General features: G+C 45.7%; 3 protein-coding genes across 6 annotated transcripts; 1 reads left to right on the forward strand and 2 right to left on the reverse strand.

Moving 5' to 3' along the window:
• The first annotated feature begins 174 nt into the window (after positions 1-174).
• LOC117850656 (7-dehydrocholesterol reductase) lies at positions 175-5363 on the forward strand. The gene is made up of 13 exons (XM_034732517.2): positions 175-524; positions 683-908; positions 1303-1358; positions 1912-2014; positions 2099-2164; positions 2247-2360; positions 2524-2650; positions 3481-3581; positions 3701-3826; positions 3914-3978; positions 4078-4159; positions 4231-4313; positions 4883-5363. Exons 1-13 carry the CDS (start codon positions 190-192, stop codon positions 4947-4949), a joined length of 1551 nt encoding a protein of 516 aa, XP_034588408.1. The 5' UTR covers positions 175-189; the 3' UTR covers positions 4950-5363.
• Positions 5364-6049: 686 nt separating this feature from the next.
• LOC117850664 (oligoribonuclease) lies at positions 6050-17145 on the reverse strand. 3 transcript variants are annotated; one of them, XM_034732533.2, is made up of 9 exons: positions 16924-17144; positions 16456-16599; positions 15827-15934; positions 15175-15251; positions 14384-14465; positions 14241-14296; positions 13090-13176; positions 6785-6875; positions 6050-6477 (listed from the first exon to the last, which is right to left on the reverse strand). In XM_034732533.2, the coding sequence occupies exons 2-9, from the start codon at positions 16577-16579 to the stop codon at positions 6356-6358; spliced, it is 747 nt and encodes a 248-aa protein (XP_034588424.1). In that variant the 5' UTR covers positions 16580-16599; positions 16924-17144; the 3' UTR covers positions 6050-6355. The 3 variants fall into 3 exon arrangements, with proteins under 3 accessions (XP_034588424.1, XP_034588419.1, XP_034588431.1); XM_034732528.2 differs by having other exon boundaries at positions 16456-16581; positions 16924-17141; XM_034732540.2 differs by lacking the exon at positions 6785-6875 and having other exon boundaries at positions 16456-16581; positions 16924-17145.
• Positions 17146-19257: 2112 nt separating this feature from the next.
• On the reverse strand, positions 19258-22287 carry LOC117841535 (gamma-glutamylcyclotransferase 2-2). 2 transcript variants are annotated; one of them, XM_034721932.2, is made up of 9 exons: positions 22078-22287; positions 21646-21782; positions 21418-21494; positions 20406-20462; positions 20252-20308; positions 20127-20167; positions 19981-20052; positions 19801-19880; positions 19258-19641 (listed from the first exon to the last, which is right to left on the reverse strand). In XM_034721932.2, exons 2-9 carry the CDS (start codon positions 21752-21754, stop codon positions 19478-19480), a joined length of 657 nt encoding a protein of 218 aa, XP_034577823.1. In that variant the 5' UTR covers positions 21755-21782; positions 22078-22287; the 3' UTR covers positions 19258-19477. The 2 variants fall into 2 exon arrangements, with proteins under 2 accessions (XP_034577823.1, XP_034577824.1); XM_034721933.2 differs by having other exon boundaries at positions 22073-22287.
• Between the last annotated feature and the right edge of the window lie 2616 nt (positions 22288-24903).

The following is a 24903-nucleotide window of genomic DNA, read 5'->3' on the forward strand; positions in this document are numbered from 1 at the left end:
GATTGTTTCATTATCTCAGAGGAGTCTAATGTGTCTATATGTGTTTTACCCCAACCCACACGATGATGAAGCTATCAACAACCACATGCCACGAGGCGCGAGTCATGACACGCCGTGCGCACACGCACAGCGCTCCCCGCGTGGCAAACCCCCGGGCCCGCTCACTCCGCGCTGGCGCACGTGAGCGGCATGCCGCCCCAGATCGGGATCGGAGGACGGGAGCACACCCCGGCACTCCGTTCCAAGATCTTTTCCAAGTCAAGTCGCCAGCCCCCTCCTGCTGCTCCTCTCCTCCCCACCATCTCCCACAGTCCCACCCCGCTCGGCGCCGCGCACACCGCAGCCGCAGCGCGAGATCGCGAGGAGGCCATGGCCAAGGCCAAGCCCTCCTCCTCGGCCTCCGCCGCCAAGCAGGCCGCGGCCGCGGCGGCGCCCGTGCCGCCGGCCACGGTGCACTCGGCGCTGGTCACCTACTCCTCCATGCTCGCGCTCCTCTCGCTCTGCCCGCCCTTCGTCATCCTCCTGTGAGTGCCCCTCCTTCCTCTCCCCCTATTCGTTCCAATCGCGCCGCGTTCCTGGCCCGCCGCTGGGATCGCCCCGACTCCCGCCTCGTCGCTACCCTGAACTTCCCCCAGAGAACGGATTCGTCTGTTTGTTATTTATTTTGCTCGGCGCGGCGCAGGTGGTACACGATGGTGCACGCGGACGGATCGGTGGTGAAGACCTACGAGCACCTCCGGGAGCACGGCGTGGTGGAGGGGCTCAAGGCCATCTGGCCCATGCCCACCGTCGTCGCGTGGAAGATCATCTTCGGCTTCGGGCTCTTCGAGGCCGTGCTGCAGCTGCTGCTCCCCGGGAAGCGGTTCGAGGGTCCCATCTCCCCCGCGGGGAACGTGCCCATCTACAAGGTTCGTGCTGTCACTCCTGCTGTCGAACTTATGTGAATTTTGCCCCTTCGCCAAAATGGCATTATTAAACCTTTGCCTGAAACTGAAGACGGTCAATTGTAGTCTCTTTGTAGCTTATTCTTGCTGGTGATTGCACATGTTTTACTATCTTAATTACTAGTAACTAGAGCAACATTGGACAATTATTGCCTGATTACCTGCTGCGTCAGTGAGACAGTAACACTAGCATAGTAGCATGTTTAATTGTCATTTGTATTATGGTCAATTTTGCTTTGTCATTCATTGGATCACTGTAACAAACTAGTCCAGAATAGGCCAAGCTTTTAGTACTACTACCTTTTGCCTCATATGTTATATCTCACATTTTGTTTATTGCCCTTTTCTTTGTTGTCAGGCAAATGGCTTACAAGCATATGCAGTGACTTTGATAACTTACCTTGGCTTGTGGTGGTAAGGCTATCCTTTTTCTTTGATGGACCTGTTGTCCGCATAATATCAAGTTGTCTCTTCTTTTTTGATAAAAATATTAACTGACCTTCAATAGATTGTTCACCATGCTAACTGTTAAAGGCTACCAGATACAAAATTATTCTACTGCCATTCTTCCCTTTGAAGAGATATTGAAGGGCAAGCATGAAATGAATAGTTGTTGACATCCTATGATTACCTGTTGTCAGCGCTATCTTGGCTATTGATCCATCTTGCAACCCGAGCAAAATAAAGTTCTGGAACCTTATCTTGTGGACACCAAAGTAATAATGTAATTATTGTAAGGGGTCAATTATTTCCTTGCAGTTATCTGTGTAGTTTTCTGTCTTTTGATGCTTCTCAGTTTCTCATGCATTTTTCTGTATCTCATGTTGTTATAAACATAGGAAGTAGTTTCCTTTGTCTCCCCAACTTTTTAAGCCACATTTCCTTCCAAATTTGGTTATTGAGCCTCTTAAATTTTGTTCACAAGTATATGTTATGCCACACTAACAAAAGGAAAGTTTTGTGTCAGGTTCGGAATATTTAACCCTGCAATAGTATACGACCACTTGGGGGAGATATACTCTGCTCTTGTTTTTGGAAGCTTTGTATTCTGTATTTTTCTGTACATAAAGGTGAGCTTAGTTAAAATGATCTTTATTTCCTTCTATCATTAAATACCATGTTTCATTTCATTAACATTGTCGTATCCTTGCTAGGGTCACGTAGCTCCATCTTCTTCTGACTCTGGATCCTCAGGGAATGTGATAATCGACTTCTATTGGGTAAGTCATTAATTATACATGTGTTTGATAACAAAATAAAAGCTTCTTTGTTAGCCCTGTCTTATAAAGCTCGATTTGTCAGGGTATGGAACTGTACCCTCGGATTGGCAAGTACTTTGATATCAAAGTCTTCACAAACTGTCGTTTTGGCATGATGTCCTGGGCTGTTCTTGCTGTAACCTACTGCATAAAGCAGGTCAGAATATTATAATATCTTCTGTCGTACTAGTTTCACAATTTTTGGTATTGTTACTCACTGATGTGTTATTATGTGTTGTAATACCATGCCAATTTAATGATGGAAAGCCTACATTTTACAAGGCAGGGTATTTACAGTTGATTCCTCTGAAACTTTGCAGTATGAAATGAATGGCAGAGTCGCAGATTCTATGCTTGTGAATACTGCACTGATGTTGATCTATATCACTAAGTTCTTTTGGTGGGAATCTGGATATTGGTGTACCATGGACATTGCTCATGATAGAGGTATGCAGCTCTACTATGAGTTTAACTACAATTATTTTCTTGCTAAATGGCATGGAATTCAAATGACTTTTCTCCACTGGATATCTCTTTATCTAAAGTGCTGCATGCATGTTCAATTTTCATTTGAGAATTTTTCTTCATAAAAACTAGTGAAATTAGATTTTATTTGAGCAATATTATGTTCATGTGTGGAATTGCTCACATAATATAATTGCTCAACTGTAGTCACAAAAAACTGCAAGATATGTTGGGCATCTACTGCCATCTGTATTCAAGAAATAATTATAACGGCAATTTAATAAACTCAGAAAAAGCATAGAAAAAAATATAAAAGTTAACCCCAAAAAAGCCAACTAACCTAGGCGGAACTAGGCAGTTTGTATTAAGAAGAAATAAGCATCTGAATTTTCCTTGATGAGGACTTGAACTTGGGTGGTCTGGGCGTACATCCACTCTCAACCAACTGAGCTTAGCTCAAGTTCCTATGTAGCAAAGATAGGATGTGTAAAAAAACATAGAGGTTTTGTGCATAACACACAAAATAGAGAATTTTTTGAATAAGAGACTTGTGATTACCATCTCACTGCCATCGAACCTGTGGGTACTGAACAATGATAAAAGGAATTTAGATATTGTTGAGCCTATGGGGCCTGAACCTTGAGACAGCGGGTTCTTAAGAAACCCCATAAATTGCTTAGTGATACACCAGGACGAGGTTTGTGTAGAAAACTTAGCTTTTAAGTTACAATGTTCACTCTATTTTCCTATCTATTTTTCTATCATCAATGTTTTTATTGTTATCATATTTGTCTGTCATGATTTTCCACCAGCTGGTTTCTACATTTGCTGGGGATGCTTGGTATGGGTTCCATCCATATATACCTCTCCTGGAATGTACCTTGTAAACCACCCTGTGAATTTGGGTCCCCAGGTTCTTTCCAAAAACCTTTCCTATGATATAGTTTGGGATGCTGTTTACTCTCTCTCCACTGCTTATTTACAAGCTTAGTTCCAAAGGCTTAACTTTGCCCTCTGCAAATCTTTCTGCAGCTAGCACTCTCAATTCTTCTTGCTGGAATTTTGTGCATATACATAAACTATGATTGTGACCGCCAGCGCCAAGAATTTCGACGGACGAATGGGAAATGCTCAGTCTGGGGCAAGGCTCCATCCAAGGTTAGAGCGTATAGATCTAACTTGTTCCAGAGTTTAACGATAGTAATTTCATGCCTGAATTGTTTTTCTTTTGGTGCAAAATTTCAGATTGTCGCCTCATATCAGACTACTAAGGGAGAAAATAAAACCAGTCTTCTCTTGACTTCTGGATGGTGAGTTTGAAAATTCTTTACATGGTTCGTAGAAAATTTGGTAACCATGTTTCTCTGAATGAAAGTAACAATCACAAACTTTGTTTTCCACGTTAACAGGTGGGGCTTGTCACGGCACTTCCACTACGTCCCAGAGATACTTTCTGCATTTTTCTGGACTGTTCCTGCTCTTTTCAGTCATGTAAGCTTGTCTAGATTGTGCTACATGACAAATTTATTCAGGATTGTTGTAACTTTGTCCTGTGTTTGCAGTTCCTGCCATACTTCTACGTGATCTTTTTAACAATATTATTGTTTGACCGAGCGAAGAGGGATGATGATCGGTGCTCATCAAAGTAAGTAAACATGACAATTGGTAATGGATCAGTTAAATATTTTTACTTTCTCCTTTGTTAGCGTTGGCACAAGATCATGCTGTTAAACATTTACTACTAAAAGAAAGATTGAGCAACTCCAAGAGGCTGCTAATCTTACCCCCAATACCTTTTTTAGGGAAAAAAGGAGAAAAAACGAACTCCAACAGTCCACCCAAACCTTCCCCAACTTTTTAGCAACGCTAAAAAACAGCCTACCACCGCGTATATTTTAGCGTTGGCATTCCTCCCCCAATCTTGATTCCCGCACGCTCGCGCGTCCCTTCCAATGGGCCCAATACGATGACGTGACCTGTTTTAAAATATTAGGGGCTATTTATTAGCGATCTGCTGTGGATTGATTTGTTTTTGGAGGAAATTTTTTTTGGAAGAACTCCCAATACATAGTTTTGGGAAAGAATTTTTTAGCGTACTCTTGGAGTTGCTCCCATTCTATTAAGAAAGATTAATATTCCAGGATACTTGGTTACAAATTAAGCACGCCATATCTCTCTTAAATAATCTGATACTAGTTACCTGTTTTCCTTTAGGTACGGAAAGTATTGGAAGATGTACTGCAACAAAGTACCATACAGGGTCATCCCTGGCATGTACTGAGCATCCAAGATACTGGACAACTCTCTTTAGCTCATCAGATGCTTCCAATCTTCACACTGATATGCTACATCTTGTGTAACTTTGATGCGATTAGCTTCCCTTGTATGCAGTTAGGTGTAGGCAGCTTGGCATCTACCTTGAAGGTGATGTGCTCAGGACTGGGACAGCTGCTCTTGTTGTTTGTTTAGCAGTTTCTTCCTACTATGAGAGGAATTAGAGTGCAGGACGACAGTCTGCCTTCTCAGGGGTATTTTTTAATTAGTCATAAGGCAGCACAACAATAAGAAGGCACTGGTGATAGCGCTTGGATAGTGTGGTTTGATGTATGAAATGTAACTATTATTGCTACGGTTTCAACATTTTACCTTCACCAAAACATTTTGTGCATGGCAATACTTTGTTAGGGTTCTGATATCTTGTATGCTGTTGCTGTTTGCTTGTTAGTTCAATTCTAAAATTGAGCGCCTGTTTACAACATGTTGCTTGAGAAAAATGTTGACTTGCCTGATGGAGTTTCAGCTAATTCAAATAATGCATTTGTTCTATAACCGAGGGTAATTAATAGAGATATCAATAATATCTTATAATTCATCTGTTTCATTTAGCTTGTGCTCCACTATGATTCAATGCCCTTGTTCAACAGTAACTATGAGTGGTTACTAAGAAAAAGGAACTCAACGAAGTTAAGCAAAAAACACAATTTAAACCAGGAGGGGGGGGGGGGGGTGATTGTTGGCGGGCGATCATGTTAATATGCTATCGTTCTAACTAATAATATGGTTGAGTCTAAAACATAAAGGAAGAAAACTGTTATCATTCTAACAAATAATATGCTTGAGTCTAAAACATAAAGTAAGAAGAAAACATATAATCTAGTGCGCTATTACTTGAAATAGCGCCACCTATGCTTGGAAATATTTGCATTGTTAAAGATGAATCTTGTAGGAAATGCTCATACTCATTGTTTACATCAATAAAACTATGTGCACCTCTTATCTAGTGAAGCAGAACTAAATTGCACAGCCCCTCAAGTTACATAGAAGGATGCTTCAGTGTATATCACACACTTGCAGGGGCACACCGTACGTTGAGGCAGCATCTGAGGTCTGAGCCCATCATTGACACCATGTCATTTATCATAGGGAGTAGCAAAGTAATTTTGAACATCTATATATGTACGCAATGCAGTAACAAGGAGGTTCATTTAGCATTAGTAGTGTTCGGAATCCAACCGAACAATAAGCCTGAAGTCCTAACACTAAATAATATATACAGAACATCAAAGTGGAACCCTTGCATATGAGCTCAACGAGGCATGAGACTTTTAACCTGAAATTTCCCCTCCAATTCTGGCTATCAGTTGATTCAACTACTCAACAAGGTGGCTGCAGACTTCACCCATGCGGCTACCGCTTAGATTTCTGTGGTTTGAAAATGTTGTCCTTGTAGTACTTTAGTTCAGCGATGCTTTCTTTAATATCATCCATTGCCCTGTGGGCCTTTTGCTTCCTTGGAGTTTGCTTCCTTTCTGTCAAAGTAAAATGACAAAAGGGCAAGTTCAAATCTCATCACAAGTCTTGCAAGATTACTTATATTCACGAGTGTCCCTTAAAGATGCTAGCAGATGGTAAACCACAGCAGCATTACTTTGCTGCTAAGTACCAATCATCACCTCAAATTAGAAGCAAAGCTGCAAATTCTAATTTGGTATACACCCAAATAGCAACAGCGTTGCTTAAACATGTAACATGTTGCCACGGCTAACCATTTTATAACTACTAGCTACAGAAACTAAAGTGCTTATCCATGGCCATCTGTCATTGGATTTAGTTTACCTTTGGGATACCATCGGACACATAAAGCCATTACACTGCTCACATCGACAGTTACATGAGAGAAGATGGCTGCAAGCTGTGGCATATACTTCTGGCAGGAAAACATCAGACAGAAATTATTAGAGGATAAATCTTATCTATTGGGCTAACCCTAGTGGGTAGCTATATAGCAGTCATACATGGGCCTTATTGGGCCATAATACACACATACACCAACACTCCCCTGCAGTCTGAACTACCGACGCAACGGAGTTGCAGACTGGACATGAAAAGAAAGGCACACACACAAGCCCCCCCATAGACGCAACTAGCCACAGGTGATGTTGAGGCTGGAGCGAAACTCGGTGAAGGCAGGTGACGGGAGGCCCTTGGTGAAGATGTCAGCAAACTGAGAGGTGGTCGGGACGTGGAGGACCCGAACATCGCCGATGGCGACCCGATCCCGGACGAAGTGAAGGTCAATCTCTACATGCTTGGTCCGCTGGTGCTGAACAGGGTTGGTGGAGAGGTACACCGCACTGACGTTGTCGCAGTAGACAAGAGTGCTCCGGGAAGAAGGGGTGTGGAGCTCGGCAAGGAGCTGCCGAAGCCATGATGCCTCGGCCACGCCGTTAGCGACAGCGCGGTACTCCGCCTCGGCACTGGAGCGGGAGACCACCGGCTGACGCTTGGACGACCAGGACACCAGGTTGCCGCCCAAAAAGACGGCGTAGCTGGAGGTAGAGCGCCGAGTGTCCGGACACCCGGCCCAGTCAGCATCGGTGTAGACAACGAGCTCAGTGGAGGGAGACCTGTGAAGGAAGAGGCCGTAGTCCACAGAGCCCCGGAGGTAACGGAGTAGGTGCTTGAGAGCAGTGAGATGGGGCTCCCTGGGATCATGCATGTGGAGGCAAATCTGCTGAACCGCATAAGTGATATCCGGCCTGGTGAAAGTGAGGTACTGAAGGGCCCCAGCCAGACTCCGGTACGCAGTAGCATCTGTCACAGGAGTGCCGTCGGCCTCTGACAACTTGACCTGAGTGTCAACTGGAGTGGAGCAGGGCTTACAGTCAGTCATCCCAGCTCGCTCCAGGATATCAAGAGTATACTGCCGCTGGTGAAGAAAGAGGCCAGCCGGACGAGGCTCAACGGTGACCCCAAGAAAGTGATGGAGCACACCCAGATCCTTCATAGCAAACTCCTGCTGAAGTGAGGTGATGATCCGCCGTAGGAGGGACGGACTGGAGGCAGTGAGGACAATGTCATCAACATAGAGCAGCAGATAAGCAGTCTCAGCACCATGGTGATAGATAAACAGTGAAGTATCGGACTTGGCCTCCACAAAACCCAGCGTCAGTAGGTAGGCAGCAAACCGCGAATACCAAGCTCGAGGGGCCTGCTTGAGGCCATAAAGTGACTTGTTGAGCCGGCAGACCATATCAGGCCGAGAAGAGTCAACAAACCCCGCTGGCTGGCTGCAGTAAACAGTCTCAGTCAGAGTACCGTGCAGGAAGGCGTTCTTGACGTCGAGCTGATGCACGGGCCAGGAGCGGGAGAGAGCCAGTGAGAGAACAGTCCGGACAGTAGCTGGCTTGACCACCGGACTGAACGTCTCGTCGTAGTCGACACTAGGGCGCTGAGTGAAACCCCGGAGAACCCAGCGAGCCTTGTACCGCTCGAGGGTACCATCAGCCTGCCGCTTGTGTGTCCAGATCCACTTGCCGGTGACGACGTTGGAGCCAGGCGGACGGGGCACCAGATCCCAAGTCTGGTTGGCGAGGAGCGCCGCGTACTCCTCTTCCATCGCGCGGCGCCAGTGAGGATCCGACAGGGCGCCGCGGACGGAGGAGGGTACAGGAGAAACCTGCGGCGCGCCGGGCATCGCTGAAAGAGCCCGGGGCTGCAGGGTACCAGCCGCAAGTCGCGTCACCATAGGGTGAACGTGACGCGGGTGCCGGTGTAGGAGAGGCGGATGGTACACCGACGGCGCGACACGGGCAGTCGGGGCCGGCGGAGGTGGTGGTGGTGTAGGCGTCGCCGGCGGAGAAGAGTCCACCGGCGATGACTGAGGCGGCGACGGCGGAGGCGTGGCCGGCTGCAGGTCCAGGGGAGCCGGCCGCGCCCGGCGCTGGTAGACGCGCACGGGCTGCGCAAACCGGACAGCAGGTGCTGCGGGCGGTGTCACCGGTCCCGCGCAGGGCGAAGGGGTAGAGGCAGCACCAGAGGCCGGCACCGTTGGGCCCGCGCTGGGCGCAGGGTCAGGGACAGCACCGGTGGACGTCGAGCCCGATGAGAACCACGGCGGAGCAGTACCTGCAGGACACAACGGTAGCGGTGGCTGGTCCACCGGGTCAGTGGGAAACAGGGAGGAGAGATCAGGGTCGGAGGTGGAAGGAGGTGGGGAGGTGGTGGAGTAAGGGAAGACGGACTCGTCAAACACCACGTGGCGAGAGATGAGGACCCGCCGAGAGGAGAGGTCAAAGCAACGGTACCCCTTGTGATCCGGGGAGTACCCGAGGAAGACGCACTGAGTCGAACGGGGAGCCAGCTTATGAGGAGCGGTGGCAGCGGTGTTAGGATAACACGCACACCCGAAGACCCGAAGGTGATCGTAGCGAGGGGAGGTACCGAAGAGAGCGTGGTGTGGAGTGGGAGCGGGGCAGGCAACTGAAGGTAGTCGGTTAAGGAGATAGGTGGAGGTGTGAAGACTCTCGGCCCAGAAGGGGGCAGGGAGAGAAGACTGGAACAGAAGAGAGCGCATGGTGTCGTTCGTGGTACGAATCATGCGTTCAGCCTTACCATTCTGGGAGGAGGTATAGGGACAGGACATGCGTAGGTGCACGCCGTGAGAGAGGAAGAAGGCACGGGAGGTGGTGTTATCAAACTCGCGGCCGTTGTCACATTGGACGGCCTTGATGGTGAGACCGAACTGAGTGGACACCCAAGCGAAGAAGTGGAGAAGCGTGGGGAAAGTATCAGACTTGGCACGCAAGGGAAAAGTCCAAGAATAATGAGAGAAATCATCAACCACAACAAGATAGTACTTATAGCCAGAAATGCTCAGAACAGGCGATGTCCATAGATCGCAATGTACAAGGTCAAACACATGGGTCGCATGTGAAGAGGAGGTAGGAAAAGGAAGTCGAACATGACGGCCCAGTTGGCACGCCTGACACAGGTGCTCATCATGAGCCCGAGTACATGGTATGTCGTAACTACGACTAAGCTGTGTCAGGACAGCACGGCCAGGATGACCAAGACGCCGGTGCCATGTAGTGGAAGAAGCTGTGGCGGCAAAAGCAGCTGAAGAAGCGGAGGGCGAAGCGGAAGAAGTGGACGCAGGAAATCGGAGGGAGTAAAGGGGCCCGGTGCTGTCACATCGGAGAAGAGGTCGCCGGGTAGCCAAATCCTTCACAGTAAGACCAGAGGAGTCAAATTCAACATAACAGGAATTGTCAGTGGTAAAACGGCGAATAGAAAGAAGGTTGTGAACCATGGAGGGAGCAACAAGAACATCAGAAACCCGAAAAGAACCGGGAGTGTGAGCTGTACCCACGGAGGTGACAGGAAGACAAGAGCCATTTGCGACCATGATGGACGAAGGGTGGGAGGAAGAAGGAGGGTGAACGGAAGAAAGGATACCAGGGTCGGGTGTAGTATGGAAAGCGGCACCCGAGTCGGCGATCCAGTCCTGACCGACTGGAGGAGTCAGGGCCATGGTGCCGAAGGAGCGTGCCAAGGCTGTCGGGTCCCACCCGACAGGCCCAGGCGAGGCCCCGGGAGGTGGAGCCCACGGCGACGCAAACGGAGCAGCCGGGACAGCGCCAGCGAGCATGGCGGTCGGAGGACGAGGCTCGCCTCCGGTGGCCTGGAAAGGCCACATAGAGATGCGCCCTGACCATGGGTTGGCAAAGGACGGCCAGGGAGAGCCCCGTGGAGGCGCCGATGTGCCCGCCGGAGTGCCCCCACCGCGCCCCCCACCACGCCCCCCACCGCGGCGACGGCGGCCACCACGCCCCCCCCCCCCCCCACCCCCGCTCGGCCCAGGAGGAGGAAGGACCAAGAAGGGACGACGGTGGCGAAGCGGAGGGTCGTGACGGTGGAGTCACAGCAAGAACGGTCGAGGAAGACGCGGAGGCCGGCGCAGGAAGGGACCCAGGCTGGATGCCCTGAGTAAGCTCCTCCATGACAAGGTCATCACGGACCTGCAGGAAGGTGGGGAAGGGCCGCTGCCGGGTGATCCAGGTGCGGAGGTGGGCGTAGCGCTCGTTGAGGCCGCGAAGAACGTTGAGAACCAAGATCCGGTCCTCCACGGCCCAGCCAAGGTCACCGAGGGAGTCCGCCATGGTCTTCATCTTCCGGCAGAACTCGCCAACGGAGAGGTCGCCCTGGACGAAAGTGCGGAAGCTGGCGTCGAGACGAAGAGCTCGGGCTTCGGCGTTGCCCGGGAACTGGCCCTCGAGCGCCAGCCAGGCCCGGCGGGCGGTGGTTTCGGGGGTGCCGCGGACGAGGTCGTGGAGGTCGAGGGAAATGGTGCCCAGGATCCACGACAAGACGATGCTGTCGAGGCGAAGCCACGTAGCTGTCCGGGCCGCAAGGAAGGTGTTGATGAGGACATGGTCGTCGAGGGCGTAGCGGCGGAGAATGAGCAGCACCATGTCCCGCCAGCGGGCGTAGGAGGGCGACTCAGGGTCGAGGACGACGGGGACCAAGCTCTTGATGTTCTGAACACCCCCGGCCTGGTAATGGAGCTGCGCGACGAGGGGATCGGCCGGGTCGGTCCAGACAGCCAAAGGAGGACGGGGAGCACCGGAGCCGGAGGAGGTGGCAGTGCTGTCGTGGGACACCGGGTGGGCGAGGAGCTGCTCCGCCTCGGCGATCTGACGGGCCAAGACGTCGGCCGCATCACGCTCGCGCTCCCAGGTCAGGGCTGCTGCGCGCAGGCGTGCCTGACCCTCGGCAGCAGCAGCCCGGGCGGCGACGAGGGCCGCAGCGAGAGTTACCTCGGGAGTTCCTCCGGCGTGTAGGGCCAGAGGTGGCAGAGGAGGCGGTGCGGGGAAAGGGAGGCGAGCATGCCCCCCCTGGCGCCCGCTGGGACATCACCAGGGGCACCAGCAGGAGCACGCCCGCCCGGCAGAAGAACATCCGCGTCCTGGTGGAGGGCGGCGGCGGCGGCGGGATCCCCGCCCGTACGCCCGCCGGCGCCCGCGCGGAGAGCCGCGGCGGCGGCGGCGGCGGGATCCGCCTCGGCGGGATCCCCGCCCGCACGCCCGCCCGCGCCCGCGCGGCGAGCCGCAGCGGCGGCGGCGGCAGGATCCGCGCCGTCCGCAGCCCCGTCGGCGGCGGCGGCGGCGGCGACATGGCCCGCCCCGACGGCAGCTAGCGCCGCAGCCGCAAGAGCCCGGCCCGAGGAGGCGATCTGCGCCCTCGAGGAAGGAAGGGAGGGGAAGGAGGAGAGGGGAGGGGGAAGGGGGTCGCCGGCCATGATGCCGGCCGGCGGCGGCGGCGGCGGCCAGGCACCAGGTAAACCCTAACCTAGGCTGATACCATATTAGAGGATAAATCTTATCTATTGGGCTAACCCTAGTGGGTAGCTATATAGCAGTCATACATGGGCCTTATTGGGCCATAATACACACATACACCAACAGAAATGTCATCCACCAAAGGACGAAAAAAACTCAAAGTTGAAAAGGAAAACGCTTTCACGAAAGTAAGAAATAGCCATCCTATTTATAATGAGAAATATATTGCAATTAATGTGTTCCATATCCCTCCAGTCCTTATTACGTGGCATGTTTTGTTAAGCTTCCAAAGGCTTCAAACCTTGATTATCAATATCTTTTAAAATATTGAGAATGGAAATATTGAAATCATACATTGTGATTTATCTTTCAAAGTACTTACATAATATTGTACTTCTATTAACTTTTATAATCATCTTCCAACAGAAAATAGTAAACGTTTGTGAGCATAGGTGGTAGCAAGCATTTTTTTTAACATCCTTAAATAGTTATTTAACCACCTCAAATCCTAAAACCCAGGTCCTTTACACACCTGGGTAGTCTAGTTCGGTGAATTTAAGACAAGTAACAAAAGCAAAACCATCTCCATATCAGCAAAATTTCGAAAGAAAGCATCAGGGTAAAATGTCTTGGTTATAGAAAATGAGGGAGTTTAGTAACTGATTCAGAAGCTGAGGGTCAAGTGGACTACTTCCATTGTTCTTGGGGGTAACACTAGACTTAGTAAAAGTGCTGAGTAAAATTAAAAGCAACTGCACCAAAACAGAGACAAAAGAAGGATTCCAAGTTATTCATGCTAACCTTCAGAAACAATAAATCCACATAAACAGAATTCCCAGCTAACAGTGGAGTGCCTGAACTTACATGCCTCCTAACAAAATCTAACACCTGCCAATGAACCAATAGAATATTCTCTGTTATTAGGAAAAGGAAACAAAACATTGCATTGACTATGACCATTCAAGGAAGGGGATTCTTGACATCAAGTGTTTTCAGTGTGACAGTTAGTTAATTTAATACAAACAGAGGCAGGAAATAATTATAGTTTGATGTAACTGCTGTTATCCAAAAGAAAGAATTTAGATGGACTTCATAAATGAATTCCAATTTCGCAGACAATGAAAAAATTGCAATGGCCCCAAGTGCATGACACAATTTGATCATGTTGCATTAATATTCTACTAGAGACTAGTCTTTCATGCCCATATATTACCATAGTGTTTCATCAAATTAGTTTCCCAATGAACTGCCTTAACTTCAAAAGATTGACATAAGTTTGAGCACATTTCCATGTCAACTTCACATACATACTGTTTTCGCTCCCAGAAATTGGCATGTATCTTATGATGTTTGAAGCACTACATGGTGAGTTCCTGATTCAGCGCATGTGTGTGCTTGGAGGCAACTAAGTGTCACTTTCTGGCAGGGCTACAGACACCATCTAAACAGTTCTTCAAGCAGTTTACTTGAGTAAGCAAGCATCGATAGTTCCTGATTCAGCACATGTGTGTGCTTGGAGGCAACTAAGTGTCACTTTCTGGCAGGGCTACAGACACCATCTAAACAGTTCTTCAAGCAGTTTACTTGAGTAAGCAAGCATCGATATTGGCACGTAACATGACCAAATTCCTGAACTACAGGGATTCAGGTGTACAGTTCAGAGATACTTAGACATTACGGGTATAGATTGAGGTAACCATTGAACATGGTGAGTAAAAAAATACTGTGAACTTGTCTGAAGCTTTTAAGAATATTCCAATAGCATGTAAGGGTGTTGAACAAAGGTGTTAAACTAAACTAATTACTAGAGCATTGCAGATATGTTACTGGAGACAGAAAAAAGCCTAAGAATTTAGCATATTGAATAATGTTAAGTGCCACAACTTCACATGTCTACAAACAAAATTCCAAGAAAAAAAACTGACATGTGACCACAAAAGCAGAAAACATACTTGTGACTCTGCATCACACTCAGAAAGTTCACTCTGCAGTACTCTTTCCGTCAAACCTAAATTAGAAATCAGTGCTATCAGATTTATATTCAAACATTAAAAATATAAGAACAAATGTTACTTTAGAAAAGAGTGTTATTTACCACTAGCTGAGTGGTGAGTTTTGCACCATTCATCCATATTATCTAAACAATCTTTGCTCTGGCTTATAACCAAGTCAGGACCCTACAAAATAGCAAGACAAACATGTTAAATAATTATATTTAAAGATGGTGCTGACAGAATGTATGTGACATTGACATGACTAGTGAAATACAAATAATGAAACATTTTCTTTGCTTAACGATATGGTCACTGGTGAAGCATTGGCATGGATGCTGTATGAAAGGATTCAAAGTATCATATTCCATATTGATCATCAGGTAACAATGGGATAATATGTCAAGAAACAAAATCTAGTTAGCAGTCACCTGGCATTGAAATTAGACACATTTATCACAAAAGTGATAGTGTAACACAATGAAACCTATCACCATAATCTGGTGTGCAAACTGGGGTCAACTCTGTACACATATTTCTAGTTAAAATCACTACACCTTCAGTTATTAAAAATAAAAGTATCCATTATGAGTATGCAGTCAAGCTTTTCAGCTATAACTTATAATCACTTGAGTCAAGCTTTTCAGATCTAATCACTTGTGTCTATAAAAATGTCAACTACCTAGATTGGATATCTACTCCCTCCATGCAAATTTAACAAACTGAGGTATTTAGGAGCAGAGCGATTAATATGTTATATTTGATAGTAAACTAAAAACATCAGTATACCACAAATAAAGTCCTCGACTTTTTACAGAAAAGGAGTGAGAAACAAAACCATCAAATATAGAACAAAGTCAACAAACCAACAAAGGTACTTCAATTCAACAACAACCTCTATTTGTTTTGTAAGTTTACCATCCGTTATAATACAAGCAATCTCCAAAATCCGATCTTTTGTAATATCCAAACCTATACAATCCAGGAAGTGTGTGGTTACATTAGTCATTTAAGGCTGAAACATATTATCAAGGTTGAATATAAAATATAACAAAATATTTACTTCTTATTCGGTATATCGATTAATAAAACAAACTATCTTAAAAAGATAACAAAATAATTAGTTTACAAGCAGCAACACCTCTCATGAGGTCAGAGTTCAAAATATTTAGCATCAACAATGTCCCAGGAAAGGAAGTCATCATAAAATATTCTGGATTATATATCTTATTTCAGGATAATACAAAATGTTTATTCTGTGGAAATATGAGATTGGACCCTCCTTAGTCTGTAGTTTGTCCAGTTGTTCAGTAGAAATGTTACGTTGGACCATATCCACTATGTAAAAGCACATCATATGAAGCCATGAATAACACCATGATTTCTAAGTTCTGAAAGTACGAGATGCACTATTACAAAACATAACTAATTTCTTCACAATTGAAACAGTATAGAAATAACTTGAAGACACAAAAGAAAATTATGAAATCAGAACAAACAAGTGAAACACCTAATAATTTTAAGACATAAATTTAAAAAAGGCTCACCAGTCATTTCCAGGTCTATCCATACTAAAGGCATCTTGTAATCACCAGATGACGAAACAAGTGTCCCTTCCTCATAGTTTACTACGATTGTGCCATTCTGCGTTTTATCTGCATAGGGAATGAAATTTCCAGTGAAATCATTTGAGACAAATTGAAGCTCTGGAATAAATACCATCAGCATGTGGGCCTAATCAAAGACGTTAAATCCGTGTAGTCAGAAGTACAAACTGAGTGTCTTGTACCAAAATAAGCAGATTAATTTTCTTCTGTTACTACAGCAAAAAGGGTTAGCCTATAATGGCAGTACCAAAATTTTATCTAACAGTGCATGGACTAATTTATCTCAAACATCAGAGACTCTTCTAGTGGCCAGTCCTTTCCTTTTCAGATAAAATTCAGGCTAAAGATAACAAGGGCTCAAGAACCTTGGCAAATTGCTGCACTACCAAATCATTTCAAGAAGAATATCTATTATGTCACTGGTAAATTTCTGGTTGGTACTGTTTTTCCATTGAGGAGACCCCATAAGCTAGATAGGCAATTCGCCATGCAGAACAAAGAAAGGAAACTTAATCGCTTGTTATCCACAAACTCCATTCAAAGACCAAAATGGTTACAGCAGTACTAACCTCGTTCCCTGGAAGCAGTTTCTTCTGCGCTGGAAGATGCCTGGGCAACTTCAAGTCTGTCATCTTCTCCACTAATTTCAGCATCTAGGCGTAGAGCCGAGAACATGTTTCCCAGCTTACTCATTTCTGCAATATGATCTTCGGCTAATTCAACTTATAATACTGAACTGAAGATACAAGTGTATTAATACAGTCAAATTCTTTTGGATCCAAGCACGCAAGCCCATCTAAGTTAGCTTTTTCCTGGGGCACATATCGAGGGGGGAATTCTTACAAAATAAACTGCATGTTAACCATGGTTGGATAGATGACGGACTAGATTAGTAAGAATAAAAGATTTGGTGTGTTTCTGTTCCAAGTCACAGTGAACGAAAGATCACCAAGAAGGCTATAACAGAACAAATCAATTCGTCCATGCGAGTTAGGGTTACTTAGCAAAGGAAGAAATCGATCCGAGCCCCGACGGACCTGCACTCAACGCCAGTCCAGTACATACAGTAGAGGGCAGAAGGAGGAGCGCGGCGACGCTTGCTGACGAGAGAAGACTTCAGTCGGAAGAGGCCAGGCTTCAAGTCACCAGCGGCGAGGTCGCCTATGATGAGGCGCGACAAACTGCTAGGACTGAGGAAGGAGATAAATCGAGAACGGGAAGGGGAAGATTTGGGAGTAATCTTCAGAGAGAAGAAAATAACAAGAGAGAGAATTTGGGATGGTAAGCAACTCCAAGAGACTGCTAATCTTACTCCCAATATCTTTTTTAGGAAAAAAGAGAGAAAAAATGAACTCCAACAATCCACCTAAACCTTCCCTAATTTTTTAGCGACGCTAAAAAACAGCCTGCCACCACGTATATTTTAGCGTTGGTGTTCCTCCCCCAATCCTGATTCCCGCACGCCCACACGTCCCTTCTGATGGGCCCAATACGATGACGTGGCCTGTGTTTGAAATATTGGGGGCTATTTATTAACGATCTGCTGTGGACTGATATGTTTTTGGGGGAAATTTTTTTGGAAGAACCCCCAATACATAGTTTTGGGGAAGAATTTTTTAGGATACACTTGGAGTTGCTCGAACATTCCCGAAACAATTGCTATTTTTGTGGAAAATGCATCTACCAATGCGTTGTTCTTTAGGATTCTATTTATGTGTTGACACACTTTATGAGTGAAATCTGTTAAATTTTTCGCCACTGGATTAAAACCCAACGATTGGATGCATATGCACCCTCCATGATAGAAAAAGTAAAATGAAATGAGATTTTAATTTGTCTATTTGGAACATTTTGTTTCACTGCAAAAAAAAATTCTTAGATCAGGTACTCTAGATGAGTCTAGGTGTCTAGACATTGTTATCATTTTTTATCTTGTGATCGAGTTTGGACTTATCTTTGTATATGATCATAATATAAACTTATCTACGAATGAGAAATTTCAAAATTTTTGAAAACTTTTAGCTACAATTTTAACTAGTTTTCAGATATGCAACCAATCATATTGCCGAAAATTTGGTCTTACTAGAAGTTGCGACCTTAACCAATTAAGCAACTCTGATGATAATATAAAAAATTCATGCAGCTTGAAACATATTTTTTCTATAACGGACAGATTCAGAAACGAGCCTTTATACCACATCTGACAAGGTACCAAATTATAGGATCGTGTGCGTTGCTAGGACAAAACAAAATTCTATCTATAACCACGTATCTAGTAGCCTTAAACAATAGTCATATATGCATTGAATTGGACAAGCACTATGAATTGGACTAATTTAACTTTAACATAGATTATTTTTTCAAAACATTCAACTTTAACATAGATGTACAAGGAAGTTTGACGAAGTCATATGATAATGAGAACCACTTTCTGTACAAATAAATAGGAGATGCAACATTCAGTAGCGCACGCTACTATTCTGTGATAATGAAAGCCATTCCATAGTCATATTTGAGAGTTAGGAGCCAAAAGATGAACTTAAAACCCATACAAAATTTTGGAATGGCTGTTTGCAAAATCCTAAGTCCTAACTACATGTTTGTTTGAAAACATTGATATTTGGCAATAGTTCTAATGATTCATTTGATTAATGGGCAGTGTTCAAACTCGCAGCTAATCCAAATAAGGAACTCAAAAAAAAGTGTGGAGAAATTAACATTCACAAACGACACACACAAGATATTTCAGATCACATCCACAGAGCATAAAAAGTCACAAGTCAGTATCAATCTATCTTCCATTAGATAAGCCATATCCTGAAATTAACATAAGTGTTCATAAAAGGAGCATCAACAATGTTTTTCCATGAAGCCACATTTCATGATGGACTCTACACATGAAATGGATTATACCTCTTTACAAATAACAACATTTCTAGAATTAAACATGGAGTGGTTCTACTGTACCTAGAAGAATCATCTCACTTAAACAAGTAGAACACATGTATGCATCATCTTTAGCCTGCAACAGTGCAATCAAGTCATATAGTGATGGACAATCCATGAAACAGTATCCATAAATAACCAGTGTCCTTGGAGAGTAAAATATGTTAAAGCAAACAAACACCACAAATCATGGATTCCAAATAGCCAGTCCCACATACTATTCATGTCTGACAACATAAGCCGTATCAAGTCTTCCAATATGGTTTGGATGGGAAAGAGAGATTGCTGAAGATACTCTCTCTAAGGTAGACTATGCACACCAATTTCTGGTTAGTATTCCCGCAAAAAAAATTCTGTTAAGTACCTCATAAACTGTAGAAGACAAAGAAACTATAGAAAACATAAATGACATTTTGGCCTCCGGGTTAAAACAAATGTCACTAGTGCCGGCTTTAGCATTTTCAATCTGAAAGGTACATACAGCCTCACCACAACCGTTGCAAAGGAAAATTCAGTACACGATGGCCACAAACATGGAAGAACTGAAAGCAAATTCAGAGTCTCTGGTGGAACAACATCAAGAGTGAGTATGGTCGGAGGACATTCCATCTCCTCCGCTGATCCAACTGGGCTTCAAGGATCTTGCTATCTCGAGTCCACAACAGTGCCTTCGGGAAGCGCAGACAGGTGCACCAGAGGAACATGAGATTGCAAGGATACGTCAGAGCCAGTGATCTTGGCCTCCTTTGTTCTGTTCAGCACCTTCCTCACCTCATTCGCAAGCTCAATGATCGAATCGTCCTCATGGACTGCAAAGGCGCATAAGAACCATTTTGTAAGGATAGAATCATAAGAATGTACATCGCAACTAGAACCATGTTTAAGAGAGCAATTGTAATAGACAGAGAAACCAATGAATGCTAATCGCTTAGTGAAACAAAACTACAAATAAAAGAAGGCTCCCTTACTTATGCTGGCCAATGCCTTCTCCATTGAGAACAGGTAATCCCTATTATAGCCAGTGGGGCCATTGGCTGTAGCAATTTGCCTGCCATTGCAAATAAGAGAAAAAAGTCAGAAGAAAAGCTTGATGAAGTACTTGTTGCACCTGCTTGCTATAAAAACAATAAGGGAGTGCAAGGTCCCACCTTGCCATATCCTGCAAAGGGGCAGGACCAAGGTAGTACTTGTTGCCGATTGGATCAGGTGTGGATACGAAACTGCATGACACCAAACTCTGTGAGTTCCAGAGAATTTTAAAATGGAATTGATACTTTTGGGTTTGGATTCTTACACAAGTACGCCGGTCACAGCTGGTTTCAGAGAATCTCCTTCCTGACATTTCAGCAAGGGAAAATGAGAGTTTGGAAAGGGAAGGAAACTTACTTCAATCTAATGCTTCACATAAATGAGTAATACCTTGAAGAAGTCAACAGATATTTTCTGGTCATACTCACACTCTCTTCTCTCCAAGTACTGAAATGTGAAAAAAAATCAATGTAAATCTAGCCTAAAAGATCTAGTTTTTTCCCCCCATTTGGAATGCAAAACACACTGGGAAAATGCACTGCACCTGCATTGCTTTCTGCTCTTTGTCTGTATCACCCTTGACGCAATATGCGATTCCCCACTGCAAACAATCATACCAACTGTTAAGACAATTGGCACAAGGAAATAAGAATGCGAATACTAAATGTACCATAACTCCACTGTAAAGAATATGAAATGGATAAAAAGACATACTTATCATGATCATAAAATTAGAAGTTTAGAACAAGTATTATGCATGTTTACTTGATATGAACTATATTTGTACATTCAGGACTAAAGTGCACAGCAAGTCTTTGACAGAATATTGGAGCAAACTAGCATAAAAACAAGCCAAGTATGCTCGCTGAATAGGTTTGTAGATTCTGTTAAAGAGGAGAAACTGCATATGGATTCCAGATATTAGTCATCCATCTTTCATGAATTTCAGCTGGTGTATACTATAGTCTGCATGTGCCCATGTCAGATATACAAGTGGTCAGTCTGTTGAACATGCCAATACGGATGATTAACCGGTACAAAGATATGACCCAAATAAGACCTGCATGTTGAAACATTGGGTGGCCCATAACAAAATTATGATCCAAAACCGTGTAACACTGTCCATTCTAATGTTTTCCGCAAGGAAGGCAAGAAAAACTCAAGTGAACTAAATATGTTACCCGGAGACAATAGTCCACGTTGCAATGTATATAGTATAATACCATAGAGGCAACCTATAAATGCTGATTATAGTATTGCATTAGTTCTCTTCATTTTAAACCAAGTAAAATGAGAAGTCATTGTTTCCTAGTCCCGCAGAAACAGAAGGCCATTTCGGCAAATTCAGCCAATGACTTAGTTCTGCATCTGGTTTTCCAAATCAATCCCTACTGCATGCAGAAGAATAAGGGAGAACTCAGAACTACAAGCATTTTCCCAGGTTCGGTAATAACCTACACTAGAATGCCATTGCAAGTGCAGTGTCACCATGGAAGATAAACCATCGCTGCAACAAGAATATTGAAAAGCGGGGAAACATAAAGGTGGCTTCTTACGCATATGGCCTCCTCGTCTGTTTCAAGCGTGCAGGTCCTTGCCGGGTGCTCCGGTGTGCCTCTATGGTCAATGCAAGCTGTAGAAAGAAAAACAAAGGAGAAGGCGTAAACCTCGAGGTGCAGGCCAACCCGACGCCACCATACGTGAAGCCACGATAGTGGCAAGTCACAAGCGATGGTCAATTAGGAATTTAGGATTGCCAATCAGGCGCGTGCAAGCATCTATACCAAGATTGAAGGTGCGCTTGTAGCCCTTGATGAAGCCGAGGATCTTGTCATCGAAGTCGAATCCGGGGTTCCAGATCAGGGACCCGTAGCCGAAGACCCAGAGCACCATCCTGCAGCTCCTTGTTTATTCGATTTCCCTGCAACAAACGAAAACAGAGTCAAATTCACAGACTCACAGTCCCAATCCTAATCATGGCGCTACCGCAAGAACGCTCCAAAAATGTCCGCATCGGGCTCAATCCCAAACCCAAAAACACCAACAGTACTTGCAACCGACCAAGATAAAGAAACGCTTGCACCGGCAAGCATCCGCTGTGGCACCAAACCCTGCCGCCGCCGCCGCATTACCCAACCGCGGGCACCATTAGCCCCCATCAATCAATCCCCACCCACCGAGAGTTACAAGATGGTCGGCTGCAGGAATCACCTCACCTCGGAGGAAGCGGCGGCAGCGGCGGCGGCAAGAACGACGCGCTGATTGGGCACGGGCGGGCGGGATGGAGGAGGAAAGATCTGCGATTCTGGGGTCTCCTCGTCCTCTCCCGTCCCGAGCCTCCGCGCGGCTCGGTCTCGCTGCCTGGTCCGCTCTCCTCGCCGGCGCACTTGCCTGCCTGGGGATTCGGAAAAGAGAAAGTGGGAGGAAGAAGCCGGTGGCGCGAGGGGGCAGCATTTATAACCCGCCACGCGACCTCACCACCAACTTGGTCACACGGTCCCGGCACGGCAAGCGAGGGGATGAGGATCACGGCAGGATCAGGACGGTGGCCTGTGGCTGGTGGTCGCCGGCACGTGACGCCACCGCGCGCGTGGCAGCATCTCCGGCCGCGTCCGGCCGTTTTCCACGGGATCTCGCGGGGAGCTCCTTTTTTTTCTCCCACTCGTGGCGGGGCACGCACGTGAGCGGGGGCGTGGGCGCGCGCGCGCGTGCTGTACGGACATGGACGGTTAGGAGAGCGATAGTTCGCTGGCGCGTCGCTGGAGTGCGAGCGCAATGGATGTGGACGCGGTTGTGTGCTGGGTGAGGAGAGGGAGGTCGAGGTTCAATGGAGGGGGCTCCTGCCCATCGGGGGTTGAGGCCGGCCACGCCTGTTGCATGTCGGTTGACGGTGTCAAAGTCAAACCGTAGAGTAGAAAGATGGTCTGCCGGCTCAATCAAGGCATTCCTATGGCGTGTGAGGAGCACCTCCTTTTCGTGCTGCCTCTACGTACAAAAACATCGGTTCTGTGTTCGTTGCTCCTCTTGGAACGAAAGGTTATATTTAATTAGCTATCCCTCCGTTTCGAATTGTAGACTGTTTTAATTTTTTATATTTATAGATATTATTATGCACCTAAAAGGAGCAACGAACAAAGAACCGATGTTTTTCAACAAAGAGGCAGCTTGAAAAGAAGGGTGCTCCTCACACGTAGGTGCATAATAATATCTATGAACATAAAAAGCTAAAACGACCTACAATTTGGAACGGAGGGAGTAACTTCTTGATTTTATTTTGCATATTTTTTTTATTTTTAAATGAAATAATTAACTCTCTTGTTTCTTTTCCTCTCCAAGGTGTTCTCTCCCTACAACGAAATCTCTTTTAATCATTCTCAAAGAGAAAGAGCACCTAACGAGCATTAAACTCCGAGACATCAAGGAGGTACAAAATCTCCTTATTATAATATGATAAATATAAATATTTAATAGAATATTCTACCTTTTACCATCCTTACAATCTTCACGCATCTGGACGAGGTTGCATAATGGTCGGAGAGACGAGAGATTGCAAGTTTAGACTCTTCTTTGCCGGACAGATTTGTGGCAGCGGGCATTATTACCAAACTCCCTGCAACCATGATGTATACAGACAGCTGGAAAAATGGCCCCATAGAAAGGCCTATTTAATGGAATTCTAAAGCAAGAGTGCATGGCATTCAATAGTTCCATACAGTTAGTTTGAGTTGGTGCAAGTCAACTTAAATAGGAGAGCACTCTCACCTCTCTAAGTGCATAACTAAAGCAGAGAACGGGGCTTGGGTCACACAAGGCATGCGTGTATTCGTGTTTCTTTTTGTGTAACCAACCGTGTGACTTGTGACTTGCGAGGTAGCGGAAGTCAAGCCAAGTTGGTGTAATCTTTTGCCGCTTGCGTGCAACCTTTGACAACGATCATTAGAGATGATAAGCATGCAGTCAATGCCTTAATCTTGAGTTAATTGGATGGTTAACAATACCAATTAGTGGGGCGATCTTATAGCGGAAACGATTAGCAGAGGGCTGTCTTCTCCTCTATAAGAGCCCTAAAGACGTCCAGGAAGAGTACACGCGGAAAACCCATGAACTCCTCCTTTCGCTTTTACATCTGGTGATTTGTGCTCCGATACTATTAGCTGAATCTCGCTGACTCTTCTCCTTGACGTGCACTGAGGAGGAGGGTGAGCGGTATATCCAAGCCGTTGTCGTCGCAAAGCCTACACGAGGGTTTGCAATTAGGTTTCTGGGCAGCGCAACTGCGCGACCGCTCGAATCGATCGACTACATTCGACGCTGCCACATCTTCAATCTACACTGCATCGTGTAACCCTGCGACACGTCTACCCGAGGACGGAACGCTAATCCATAAGTCAATAGAATCGATCTATTACTATTATGGGTTATATCATGTGTAGGAAGCTTATATGCTTGCTAGTCCTAGTTACATATGCCTTATATAGGCTGCTTTTGCACAATGTTTACATGAGTTTGTTACGGGTTACGCTTGTCTGTTTGAAACTAGAATTAGATTACATAGCAGTAGCAAAGGGTTGTGTAATATGCCTCATGTTTATATCTGGTAGAAATAAACACATATTTCCAACAGGTAGAGGCCCTGGAACACTAGCAAATGCGGAAGGAGGACACATTGTGGCTACGTGTTGATATACTGGTAAGTTGATGTGCACTCTAGAGTCCAGACCTTCCCTAACTCATGACTCTATTTCCCAAGACTAAGGACAGATTAATCGTGCACACAATCGGATCAAAACAAATTCTAGACCTTGTAAAAGTAATTAAAAGCGTGTTGGCGGTAGTTAACACATCATTTTCGACCACCAATATATATCAAAACTGATCATTCGACGCAATCATCTTAACTATAGGCTTTTATTCTGACAAATTCCATAAGCTTTGTTGAGTATTTGATGTAGGAGACGGGAGGGTCAGACTTGGGCCAAACCTGAGGACTTTGGCCAGGTCGGCCGATGTTGGTGTTTAGACCTAGCAACCTATCGAGGGGT

This window comes from Setaria viridis, chromosome 1 (genome assembly GCF_005286985.2).
Source record: "Setaria viridis chromosome 1, Setaria_viridis_v4.0, whole genome shotgun sequence".
Lineage (NCBI taxonomy): Eukaryota > Viridiplantae > Streptophyta > Magnoliopsida > Poales > Poaceae > Setaria > Setaria viridis.

What these genes read in the sequence shown, in the direction of transcription:
- LOC117850656 (XM_034732517.2), top strand. Translation starts at nt 190, where the DNA reads ATGCCGCCCCAGATCGGGATCGGAGGACGGGAGCACACCCCGGCACTC. An exon ending in TAACCTACTGCATAAAGCAG is followed by an intron (nt 2,361 to 2,523) that starts GTCAGAATATTA and finishes GAAACTTTGCAG; the next exon opens with TATGAAATGAATGGCAGAGT. An exon ending in GGGGCAAGGCTCCATCCAAG is followed by an intron (nt 3,827 to 3,913) that starts GTTAGAGCGTAT and finishes GCAAAATTTCAG; the next exon opens with ATTGTCGCCTCATATCAGAC.
- LOC117850664 (XM_034732533.2), bottom strand. Translation starts at nt 16,579, where the DNA reads ATGAGTAAGCTGGGAAACATGTTCTCGGCTCTACGCCTAGATGCTGAA. An exon ending in AACTCACCACTCAGCTAGTG is followed by an intron (nt 14,297 to 14,383) that starts GTAAATAACACT and finishes TTTCTAATTTAG; the next exon opens with GTTTGACGGAAAGAGTACTG. An exon ending in AGTGTGATGCAGAGTCACAA is followed by an intron (nt 13,177 to 14,240) that starts GTATGTTTTCTG and finishes GTTCATTGGCAG; the next exon opens with GTGTTAGATTTTGTTAGGAG.
- LOC117841535 (XM_034721932.2), bottom strand. Translation starts at nt 21,754, where the DNA reads ATGGTGCTCTGGGTCTTCGGCTACGGGTCCCTGATCTGGAACCCCGGA. An exon ending in CAAGCGCACCTTCAATCTTG is followed by an intron (nt 21,495 to 21,645) that starts GTATAGATGCTT and finishes TTCTTTCTACAG; the next exon opens with CTTGCATTGACCATAGAGGC. An exon ending in TATCTGTTGACTTCTTCAAG is followed by an intron (nt 20,168 to 20,251) that starts GTATTACTCATT and finishes CTGAAATGTCAG; the next exon opens with GAAGGAGATTCTCTGAAACC.